Raw genomic sequence first — 12,060 nt, 5'->3', positions numbered from 1 at the left:
GGTGAAATAAATATCTAATAGGCCTGCTGATTAATCTGTAGTGGATAGTAATAGCAAATGTTATGCTATTTTAGTGTGTGTAAACAATTTTTAAATTAGGAGTTACAATTAAATTAATTAGGAAGTTAGTCTACAATATATCGTCGGTGAAGAAACAATACCGCATAAGTAACAAAATGCAGATTTTACAGGACAAACAAAAAACGTAATTTTTAAAAAACTAATCACTTCCACAATGTGAAATTCGGTATGGTATTAGTAAATAACGCTAGAAATGTGTACAATATCCAAAAATAAAATTACGTTGCAATTTTAAGTTATTTATGTTAGTTACATGGTATTAGAAGGCTAGCTGTGAAGATTTATGTCAGTTACGTGGTATTGCACTAAATTAGTTTTCACTTAATTTTCAACGATAGAACATTTTTAAAGTAAAGAAGTGTTACAATTAAAAGACGTAAGTAATATTTTAGTACTCTTAATATTACTGAAGTTTTTTACAGAAAAATATTGTACTTTTTAAACAATATTTGGAAAGGTTTCCTGTAAAACAATAACCTTGAAAAAGATCAATATGATGTAATTATAATTATGTTTATTATTTTGTGAGACGTGTTAATGAATTACAGTGTTGTTTTTAAGATTGTCATGTATGACATAAGAAAATACACCTTGTGTTTAAACAAAATTACACGTAACCAATGTTATCATAGAATGCATTACAGTCCTTTGGCAGAACACTTTTTAGTTGCTGCAAGTGATTCCACTTTGACTTTTTAATTCTCAGTGGTTGAGAATATAATTTCTTTCAGTCACTTCTTACTTTATTTTCTGGGACGCCTTGGCATTTCTTGCCAGTCTTCTGTGAAACGAAACTTGAAAAAAAAATTGTACCATCAGGACGATATTGTATTGCGCTCAGATCAGTTACAGAGAGATCATTATTTCCTCTTCCTGGGCGAATTGAATCATACATCCAAAATCTTTTGTCAGCAATTTCTGAAGGAAGAATATTCTAAATGCTTACCACGGTAAAGCTTCTCCTGTTATTGAAACATATTGGCTGGGCAGTGTCCTGTCTCTATTTTTTAACTTGTATTCAATTGCACTGTGAACTGAGTCACATTCCATCTGATATTTTTGGGTAATCAACACACCTGTAGAAATTGCTAGACCAAGGAGGTCATTAGACATGACTGCATTTCTATTTTGGTATGTACTCGTACATCCATCAGAGTACATAATTACTGGCAGAGGATTTTCTTGTATGCAGTCAGTCAATGGATCTATGACAGAACTGGCGAAAACCGATGCCACCAATTCTGCCTGCATTTCGTCGAACTAGTAACATACGACATCATGATTTTTCAGTTGTAAATTGTAAAGTTATGCACACATAATTTAGTCTTATTATACACAGAACTTGCCTGTATACATGGAACTATTTTGACTGCCTGGAGATCCATGGTGAATAAATTGTCCAGTTCCATTTGAGCTTCCTCTTTATCCTTTTCTTTTTCTTTTCGAACTTCCTTCTTCTGTTCATCATGTTGCAGCCATGCAGCTTCACTTATATTTCCGGTTTTGTAACTACAACAGATGTGACATTGATCTTTCTTCGGGCTGTAAATGCTGATGTTACTTTCCTGGAAAAGCAGGTTGAAATATCTCGGCTCAGAGGGCCAGTATTTTCACGTGCACATCAATTTATAAAAATCATGTAACTGAATTTTGGAATGAACTATAGGCTCTAAATAAAGTTTGCTTGATGACTGTCGACAATAATGGGAAGGTAATTTAGGGAGACTGTCAAAAAATGTCCTGAGAAATTTTTTATCTTCTTCCTTTTTGTCTTTTTTGGCATGAGTATGGAAAACAGTAGAACAAGAGGACATTCCGTGCTTTGAATTTTCTAACCAATACCTGACACTGTAATCTTTTATTGCAAGAGTATTCAAGAACAGTTTCTTGCACACATGTAATTTTTCATTGCCCACACGGAAATTATGCAACAAAGTACCATTTCTTCATGACTCACCAGTACTCTTTCCAGGACGTTTTGTCGGGGTTACACCCACAAGACCGTTTTCTCTGATCCCAGGCCATTTTATTCCAAAATGTATAAAAAAAAATCTCTTGTCTTTCAGCATTTCCAATTACATTGCATTGTCTGAATTTTTATTTTTGACAGATTTTGGAATTGCATGACGCCCCTAGTTTCTTTGCATCCCTGAGTGTGTCATGCGTTACTTTTCAGTTACATGATTTATACCCAACGTAGGCTCCCCTGTCTTGCAGTTTTCACAGAACATTGTGCACACTTGTTACAACGAAACTCAGTAACTAATAGGTACAGAAGTATTGATGTGTCAGATAACTGCATACAGCTCGAATTGGCGGGAAAAACGATGCTTTGTGGCACACATGTTGATGTGCGTGTTTCAGTAGCATTGTTGAGAAATATTAAATTCAGTCTTTTCTTTCGATGACCCATACCAACTCATCCATATCAAGTGAGCATGTATTACATTTCAATTTGTTACTGAAAGAAATGTAAAATTCCTTTAATTCAATTTGGGTATATTAAACTATTTTTCGTCGTACTCATTACTGTAAGAAAATATCTAATTGGAGAATACACTTTGTACATAAAATAGCCTACAGCATTATTTTATTCTTCCGTGTTGAAATTTTTCTTATTCAGTTACGCGGTTTTTCCAACAAATTTACCCTGAATACAGTTAGGCGGTATTGCATGTAGTGTAGTTACGCGGAATTTCAGTAATATTTTCAGAAATTCAGATAAGCGGTATTGTTTCAATTCCTTTTTCTCACATTTACATGGCGAAATTACACTTTCCCGCGCTACCAGATGATGCGCGCAGTGTCAGGGATGCCAACGCACCAAAAAACAAAAAAAATCGTCAAAAAGTCAGTTACGCGGTATTGTTTCTTCACCGACGATATGTGAAATGGTTTCCGCATTTGACGATTTCTCAAACATAAACAAATATCTCAGGAATTTCAGGAACGATTTTTTAAAGAATTTTGCCGCCCATAGGCACATGCGCATCTGTTCTCCCCGATCCCCATTTATTTTTTAGTAATGTCTGCATCTCACTCCCCTGAATTGTTTTTTGTCGCCACTCATTACATGTCAATTTAATGAAAACATAAAGTAAAATCTTCGGTACACCATACGGTGATAGTTGTACTTTATCACAACGAATAATTGTAGTAATTATTATTTATTTTTTTATTACTCGTAATGTAATAATATTTGATTTGGCTTGGAGGATGAGGGGAGTACATTACACTAAACTTGGCACGCGCAACGTTAAAATTGCATTGCTGCGTATGTTGTATTCTAAAATAATACGAATCGTTTATGTGTCAATATTCAGCAGTAATAATTAACCATTGTCGTGGAATTATTTCGCCATTATAAATTATTTTTAATCATACTCTTTTCCTCGAATAACGCTACTGATTGTTTTAAGGCAAGACAAACTAAGAACTATACTAATTTAATGATGATGATGATGATGATGATGATAATAATAATAATAATAATAATAATAATAATGATGATGATGATGATGTCTGAAAGTAGAAGACACCGATAGTACACTTTCAGCAATTATAACAAATTAGAGGGAACGAAATCTGAAGGAAAAATACGGAAGTGCAAACAATCAACTTGCCAAAGTAAATGAACCAGATGAAGAATGTACGGTAGTTTGAAAGCAAAATTTTTTAAGTGAACAAATTCAGACTTTCAGGAAACAAAATTGTAAATTCCATTAAATGACGCTGAAAATCTGCATACTGTTATTTAACAAGTCGTCAATAAATCTTAAATAAGACATGCTTGGCATGTTTATAATCTTCGTACTCGATCAGTAATGCAAAATTAATCAAAGAATTTTCATGATACACAATGCTTATGGAACTATTCATCGTTTAATAGAACTACGAGGCGAACCTAGCGGCAGAAATTGTCATGACGCTTAGAGACCCACTCTGTGATAGTGCTATGCGCCAGCTAAGCCAGCTTGTTTGTATATAATCTCGTAAGCAACGAGCCAGACTGAGCAAAAAGTAAGGAATTTGTCACTATCTATCCCATAGTCAAATAAATAGAATTCTATCCTCGATTGATTACTAATTTTTCAATTAGGTTACCTGCAACATTTTGGACTTCTAATCTGAGCATACCAATAAAACCGTGCATTTTAACACATTTCGGAGATTGGTGCTCCTCAAAAATTTTCTAAGGTTAGAGTGTGGTTAGAGCTCGCAGAATCAAACTGACGTAGTTTTTTTTAAAGTGTGGCATGAAAGTATTTTTTGATACTACTTCTACACACACATATATAATCATTTCTTTATACTTGAAAAGATCAGGAGCATAAATATTTCTATTGGCAGTGTTCTGATATAAGTTATAATTATTTAATAGCCAAAGTAAAGCAAAATTAGATAAAACAGGCCATGCTCTGAACAGGCGCAACCTTTAATGCTGCCATCTATTGACAAATGACTTATACTGAGTAGAAGTTGGTTACCATGTGGAGCTGCAAGTGCTCAATCGAGTCTGCATGTTGTCATGGTGACGTTTTAACATATAAAGAGGGTAACTTTTTTTAAAATAATAGCATAATTTTATAATTTACAATTTTTAGAGGTATTTAATGTTTTGCACATAAAGGTTTTTTTCAACTTCCATAACTGGGTATTTGGCTTTTTCAGTCAGTTTATTAAAACTTTGTAAAAAGTGATTTATGTGTGACAACCAGGATGAAGAAAAAATGTGTAGGTTATTTTCAATTTGCAGTGAAAATAGTGAAATATTACTGTAAAATGTAATTCATACACTTACAGGGGTAGAAATTTAGTCCTTATGAAGCTCTGGACACCATGGCTTCTCGTGCTGTCCTTATCATTCGATGCTGTTCAGTGCTGGGACAACGAAGAGTTGGAGATATTCGATTTGGTCGAGGAAGTTAACACTAATTTTTACACCCTTTTGGGTGTAGCTGAGGTAAAAAATTCGCCAAAACTCATTATCTGTTGCTACTACCAGTTCTCTTTTAGCCATTCACTAATAATAATATTCGAAACCTCGTGAAATAACATAGAAGCATCAGATATTAAGTTTTTCCATCATATTTACCCTTTATCATTCAGCAAAGGTTCATCTATTCATTGAAGTCACGAAAAATTACCTCATTTTTCTCTTTTCCAGAATGCCGACGCCTCTGAAATTAGAAAGGCTTATCGCCGTCTTTCTCTTGTCCTTCATCCAGATAAAAGTGATGCAGCAGACGCAGAAATAAAATTCAGACAGGTGCGTGTTCACATACGAACTAAGTTTTTAAATTTTTTTTTCTATTATCCTTGATCACTTGAAGCTGATCCATTTGTATTATAATCGTACGTCGTCAGGGTATTTATAATGTGCAAGATAACTTACTTCTTACGTCTGGCTTAGTTCTCAGCATTGACCATTAAGTAGTTGATATAAAATAAGTGATAATGATGGTAATATGAAGGATTGGTGAACAGGAGAAGATATCAGATGATAGAGGATGTTAAGATATATGGATCATATGCGGAGACTAAAAGGAAGGCAGAAAATAGGAAAGATTGGAGAATGCTGTGTTTACAGTGAAAGACCTGCCATTTGGCAGAACACTGTATATATGTATATGTATGATAATATCCACAACAGTGTTCGGAACTAGGTAAAATTTCATGTTATATTGTATTGTACATGTTTTCTATTGTTCACAGCGTAATTTCGTGCATTTAAATGAGCATGATATGTAAGCTACCACAATTAAATTAAACATATTTCAGTGCAATCAGTCTAACACAGTGGATTGCTGCTTAATTTGTAGCTGGTAGCTGTGTACGACGTGCTCAGAGATACGAACAGACGTATGCGCTATGACGAAGTCCTCAAGAATGGACTGCCAGACTGGCGACAAGCAGTGTACTACTACCGGCGTGTCAGGAAGATGGGCCTGGTGGAGATGTCTGTGATTCTGTTCGTGATAGTCACAGTGGGGCAGTACATCGTTTCGTGGGCTGCATATCTGGAGAAGAAGTACACAGCTGTAAGTAGAGTAGGCTACCAGGACTCCAAGTTGACATTGTTTCGAAACAAACATGTAAATAGCTGAGAAATAAGTTTTTATTATTATGTGAAATGTTTACAGTTTGAAAACTTCTTTGTATTTAGTTCCATTTCATACATTGATTTTAATTTTCATATTAGGATTTTGTGTGCATGGCTAATAATTATGAAGGTTTTATTTCATTTTTTTATTATTTTCTTTTTTTGCTAATTCCACGCATATTGGCATGTAGCCATTTGTCCCTCTGCCTACTTTTTTCCTTTTAGCACATTTATTCTTTCGTCATTGCTAAACCAGTAAAAATAAAAAAGTATACAAAATCTAATTTTTGGAAAGTGCTTGAGTTCTTTTACATTAGTGAATTAAGTACTATGCATAGAATATTCATGCTTTCAATTTTGGTGTTTCAGATACATTTTAAATTGAGAAAATGGTTTACTTTAAGGTATACATAGACTCTAGAAATGTCAGATTTCTTCAAAATTTTGGTAAATAATGTTTTTGCCTCATCTGGAAGCTCATTTCTTCTAGTTTTCAAAAATATATAACTTGTATCCATTGTCTCAATAATTTCATAATTACCTATTTGGGTATTTATAATACAAGCGCACTATACTTTCTATACCTTACATCATCTTCAGTGTCTGTTTACTCCTATTTTACATTTTCTGATGTTTCTTATTCTTCCGATGGACAAAAGTAGACTTGCAATTGGCAAAAGACTTCATTGAGGTACCAAATTAAAGCTTAAACATGTGGCTATGTTGTAAACTAAAATTATTTTCAATCAATTGTAATTTTTTTTTTACAAAAATATACATATATATTTTTTCCTAAGTGCTTATATAATGTGGCATATCTTTTGAATGGTTCAAGATAAATAATTTTAGTATGTAACATTCTCCATATGTAGGGGATCATTTTGGCAAAAAAAGTTTTACCCTACGTCAATTTCTAAGGGAGTTAGGCCGGTAATAAGAAAATTTCTTTGGGCTTCTAAATTCGATTTTCAAATTTGAATTATATAAATTGCTTAGTTTACTCTCAAGAATCACGTCATCAAAGTTTGAAAGACATTAAAGAAAAAATGTGGATTTTTATCCTAAGATTCTGTGTCTTAATAGGTACCATTTTTCTTTTTCTTTTGAATCTGTTAATTCGTAGTTCTCACAATACAGTAGAACAAAGCTTACGAAAAGCAATGAGGTTGGGCAACTTCACTCTGACTATGAAGTTATATTATTTTTATGTTGGTAATGGATCTGCTGACAGCTAACAACCATAAAGATTGTCTGTTATCTTTGTATGGTACAAGAGAGTTCACTGTTATAAGCCACCTTGTAACTCCAATGACCTTACAGCAGATTCTGATAACCACGATGTTTACTTGCAGGAACAATTCCTTAATATGAGACTTAAAAAATTACAGAAGAAACAGAAAAAAGGAAAGTATGATGGTCCAGCGCTTCCAGAAACAATAGTACTCGACATTCCGACTCCCAGGTGAGTCTTCACACTTGCTGCATGTCAGAATTCTCACTGCCCCTCTTAGCCTTGCTCGAAAGTAGTTCACATCATTTGTACCTCGGATTCTTTGGACTGTCTGTTGGGTAACTGCCGCATCAGATCTTTGGACATGACACAGCTTCGCTAATCTATTACACTTATCATGATAGTCAGTATAGAAATATTGTTAGCCAATAAAGCCATTAACTCTCTTACTCTTCAGTATAGGAGTGTAATGTAGCAACAAATATAACTGTTTTAATACAGGCACCATATTATTATGTTATGGCAGTTATATCGCCTACACACAACCCCCAACTGTTAGAAGGACCACACCTGCCATTGGTTAGCCAGACAACTCCATCGACCATATCCCCTCTTCTCCACTTAGGGGACGCTTGTGCATGCCATGGCAGGTCTGCATGCTGAAATGACATTTCCTCCATTTTTGATGGAACAGTCCACAGAGCCTCGTTTGCTGAAAACAAGTCGCACCACAAGAAAGTGAGGATGGGGTTTGAATAGGAGAGGTTATGGAATACATTTCACTACTCCTTGCAACCCTGAATATGGAAATAGTGGTGAAGGAGACAGGCAACTTGTCAGTGAATGCCTTGGAGCAGTATGAGGTTGAAATCTTTGTTATGTATTTCTATTTTCTTATTAACACATTTATAATTGTTCTGTCTTGTACAAGAGAGCTGAATTCACAACTCAGGTGTGAGGATTGTGTAACATGAACCAACTACTAATTCCACAATTTAGGACATCTGGCCGACACGTATAACTGGCTACTAGGATCCAGAATACAAAGCAGAGGTTAACTTAAAGATAAAATATAATATGATAAATTTAAAAATAAAGAACAATTTGATTTCGGAGAAACATGAGATGAAAGTACAATGAAGAGTAATGAAATGAAGTGAATAATATTACGTAGTGTTATACAAGTGATTGTGTGAAATGGGTAATGAACCTCTCATTATCATTAGACAAATTTTGATAATGTCCTCGTTAGAAAATTTAAGAGGAAGTGAAGCTTCTGGCTTGGTGTTGGCGAGCGATGGGCCAGGCTCAGTACATGACTCCCCTTTTTCCAAGAACATGTGTATGAAGACGTAAGTTGGTCCTCTGTCCCTGTTGAAGTTTTTCTCTATTGCTTCATTGATTATCCAGTCGCAGTAATGGTTTGATCTGTTGACGATCTTGATTTGGTCGACATAATTTTGTGCCCTTTTCCAGCGTAAGCTTACTTACCTTTACAGATTTAGATGCACAGAACATTTTTCGCTGTGCAATCTTTTTGTATGAATATATTCAAATTTAGCATTTTCATTTTATTTACTCACAAAATAAATCTCAAGAAAACATTACATGGCAAAAGCTGCAGGTTCAGAGGATTTAATTGTGGAAAACTGAAAAGGAAACATGAATCATTGTGATGAATACACATATTTAGGAAATCACGAAGATATAAATGGGCGAATTAACAATGGGAGAACAGCAGTTTTTAAATTAAATTTCAGCATTCTATGGAATAAAGATATCACAACAAGAAACATTTACTGTACAGGATGGAAGGGGACCAATGCACCAAAATTTAAGAGGTGATTCTACATGTTAAATATAACAAAACTTTTATTACACTTCTCCTTCGATGAAGCACTGTTAAGCAGGAAAATAGTCTTTGCCCAATGTTTGCAGTGCTCTATTGCGGTAACGGCCCAGAGAAATGGCTGATTGCTATACAAGCAGATGGGTAAAAATAATCTGAATCGTTAGTGTCTTGAATCTTTTTTTGATAAATTAAACTGTTTAGCCATGAATTTAAATTGAAATTTTAACCATTTTCGCAATTATTCAATTTAAATTCATGGCTAAACAGTCTTACAACTTAGCGCAGGGTCGTGTGTGTGTGACTGAATACAGCGGAGGGGGAGGGGGAGGTAAGAGATAGGTGGCCGTGCTTGCTATACTAAAAGCCAGGTTATGAACCGACGAAACAGGAAGTAGTTGGGAGGGCGAGAGAAAAGTGCGGGTTAGAGGGGTAGCCTGTGCAGTGATGACACGTTGAGTGTGGGGGATGGAGGGGAGAACGAGAACGGAGCTTTTCATGGGACCTCGCGTGAAAATGTCGTCTGCTAACGAAAATCTGGCAACGGAATCACGGAGACAGTGTAGCCAGTTCATTTGCAGTACCACGTGGATTACGAGTCGCATTTCGTACCAGCGTCATTAGCTCGTGCTTTCTTAAAAACAGTAATTTTAATTACTAATATTGTGGATAGTGTTATCGAGAACTATATACAGTAGTTATTTTAAACATATCGGTGACAAACGCAGAACACACTTTGAATCTCGCCCCACTATGTGGCAACAGAGCTCAGAAAGAGACCAACAGAACGTTGCTTCCGGTTTATTCGGTTCATAACCTGGCTTTTAGTGTAGAGTTATTGCAGTAGCCGTGATGTTGCCAAATGTTTCGCTTGGCATGTTCCTAATGAAGAAAGCTCACTCGTGTACTTTGTTGCAGTGTTCGCAACACGCTCCCCTTCCAGCTGCCTCGCTGGCTGTTCTGGTTCGTGGTGGTGCTGTGCCCCCACAGCGTGATGCTGGCCAGGCTCTACTGGACGGAGCGCAAGAAAAGGAAGGAACAGGAGTTGCTGGATCAGGAGTGAGTAGACAGTGGCAGTTCGTCAGGAATAACAACAACACAGTGTAAAATATCTCTGCTATTCATGCAGCAAAGGAGCTGACTGAGAGTAAGCACAAGTTGATTTGCCTGATTCCAGGTCTGAAGAGGAAGAGGAGCAGGTAGAAGTGGAGGTGCGAGGGCCACGGCGGCGTAAGGGCCGTGTAATTCCACTGCCCGAACTAGGGCCAGACGAGTCCACCCCAGATGCGAAACTGGAGGAACCAGAAGAAGCAGCCGACGAGCAGCACAAACCCACCCCTCCCGTGTCTGGCGGTCTGTGGACGGACGACGACCTTGCCGAGCTGGTGCGCCTCGTCAAGAAGTTCCCGCCCGGCACCGCAGCCCGCTGGGAGAAGGTGGCAAACGCGATGGGGCGGACTGTGGCCGAGGTGACTCACATGGCGAAGAAGGTGAAGGAGGACGGGTACCGGGTGACGTCGGCAGGGGCCACTACTGAGTCGGAGCCCCAGAAGCCTAGCAAGGTGAAGACAAGGGTCGCGGTGGAGGTGGACAACCAGGAGTGGAGCCAGGTGCAGCAGAAGGCGCTGGAGGCGGCCCTCACCAAGTACCCCAAGGGAGGGAACCCTGATCGCTGGGATAAGATTGCCAAGTGCGTCCCCGGGAAGACCAAGGTGATTTGTCAGTCTGCTTTTCTTGTGAGTTGCTCTGTTTGTGGCTGTTGTCTAACAATGCCCTCTCTGATGCAGGAGGAGTGCATGTTGCGGTACAAGCAGCTCGTGGAAATGGTCAAAAAGAGGAAAGTGAACGGAGAGGCTTCGGTGCAGGAGGGCGGTGACGAGCAGCCCTCCCCGTGAGGCAAACAACTGTATTAAGTTATTTAATGATAATTGTAATATAGATCTTATTATACTGTGTATGTTTTTGAAATAAAGTTTACAAAAATATTACAGTCATAACTATATCCTGTTCTAAAATTCGATTTAAAGTAATGTATGGATCAATGAATTTGGAGAGCCAAAACTGAAGCAAGACGATTTTAGTGTACGCCACTACTGCCGGCCTTCCTTCATGAAGATTGGAGTGTTGTCGACGAGGTTCTCGTTTTCTTTGGGCAGTGATGTGCCGCACGCCTCGCACTGGCAGGCACTGGGCACACTCACCTCCACACTCAACGTGCTCGCGTCTTCACATGTCAGGTCCACTGTGAACTGCCGTAGCTGCACAGGTTGGCAGCACTTGCAGTCATTTTCTTGTGCACGCGTCACTGTAAATCACAAATCAGGGCACATTAATATTATTTGTAAGCTTAGTTTCCTGATTGCAATCAAATTATCACGATGTGCATTATGGACGAACAAGACAAACTTAGATTGAACTTCTGTTCTTATAAAATATAGAAAACACGTCGTTTCGTAGGTTAGATCTACATTCTGAAAGTTATCTACGTGTTCTAAATTTCATCAACAATGGAAAAAGTCCTGATTTCAGTAATGCCAACATTATCCTTCCCCCATTAAACTAATCTGTAATGAAAAACTCTACAAAAACAAAAGAAATCTAGCATATATTTAAATTCCTGAAAAATTGTACAAATACTCTGATTTTGTGAAGAAACAGCTTCAGACACGCCACTAAGCTGTGCTTGTGTGCATGAACAGAACAATTCCATGGCATAGAATCTGTAGTTCCTATTTCCCTGACTATAAAGCTCCTTGTGCACAATTACATTTTTCTTCCAGTTCAACACTTTACAAG

At 37.2% G+C, this 12,060-nt stretch overlaps 2 protein-coding genes and 1 long non-coding RNA gene across 5 annotated transcripts in view; 1 reads left to right on the top strand and 2 right to left on the bottom strand.

The window, feature by feature from the left end:
* LOC138700872 (uncharacterized) overlaps window positions 1–4,344 on the bottom strand; it is an 88,521-nt gene extending 84,177 nt beyond the window's left edge. Inside the window, exon 1 of the long non-coding RNA XR_011332407.1 lies at window positions 4,186–4,344. This is a non-coding gene — a long non-coding RNA (uncharacterized lncRNA). The remainder of the gene's footprint in view (window positions 1–4,185) is intronic.
* On the top strand, window positions 4,002–11,264 carry LOC138700871 (dnaJ homolog subfamily C member 1). Of its 2 annotated transcripts, none has more exons than XM_069827256.1 (8): window positions 4,002–4,101; window positions 4,885–5,044; window positions 5,249–5,350; window positions 5,904–6,122; window positions 7,537–7,646; window positions 10,183–10,323; window positions 10,442–10,976; window positions 11,052–11,264. In XM_069827256.1, exons 2-8 carry the CDS (start codon window positions 4,904–4,906, stop codon window positions 11,157–11,159), a joined length of 1,356 nt encoding a protein of 451 aa, XP_069683357.1. In that variant the 5' UTR covers window positions 4,002–4,101; window positions 4,885–4,903; the 3' UTR covers window positions 11,160–11,264. The 2 variants fall into 2 exon arrangements, with proteins under 2 accessions (XP_069683357.1, XP_069683356.1); XM_069827255.1 differs by lacking the exon at window positions 4,002–4,101 and adding an exon at window positions 4,498–4,636.
* The window catches only part of Hml (hemolectin), a 113,321-nt gene continuing 112,434 nt past the window's right edge, over window positions 11,174–12,060 (bottom strand). For both annotated transcript variants that reach the window (XM_069827250.1, XM_069827251.1), the window contains exon 72: window positions 11,174–11,569. In XM_069827250.1, the coding sequence (XP_069683351.1) occupies window positions 11,355–11,569 (215 nt within the window). In that variant the 3' untranslated portion in view covers window positions 11,174–11,354. The remainder of the gene's footprint in view (window positions 11,570–12,060) is intronic.

The sequence above is a fragment of the Periplaneta americana genome, chromosome 6, assembly GCF_040183065.1.
Source record: "Periplaneta americana isolate PAMFEO1 chromosome 6, P.americana_PAMFEO1_priV1, whole genome shotgun sequence".
Classification (NCBI taxonomy): domain Eukaryota; kingdom Metazoa; phylum Arthropoda; class Insecta; order Blattodea; family Blattidae; genus Periplaneta; species Periplaneta americana.
The sequence above is the reverse complement of the archived record's forward strand: the minus strand, read 5'-3'. Positions and strand labels throughout refer to the sequence as shown.

Excerpts from the sequence above, each read along its gene's own strand:
- LOC138700871 (XM_069827256.1), top strand. The coding sequence starts at position 4,904 with ATGAAGCTCTGGACACCATGGCTTCTCGTGCTGTCCTTATCATTCGAT. Across the intron at positions 5,351-5,903 it reads CAGAAATAAAATTCAGACAG|CTGGTAGCTGTGTACGACGT; the intron begins GTGCGTGTTCAC and ends CTTAATTTGTAG. Across the intron at positions 10,324-10,441 it reads CAGGAGTTGCTGGATCAGGA|GTCTGAAGAGGAAGAGGAGC; the intron begins GTGAGTAGACAG and ends GCCTGATTCCAG.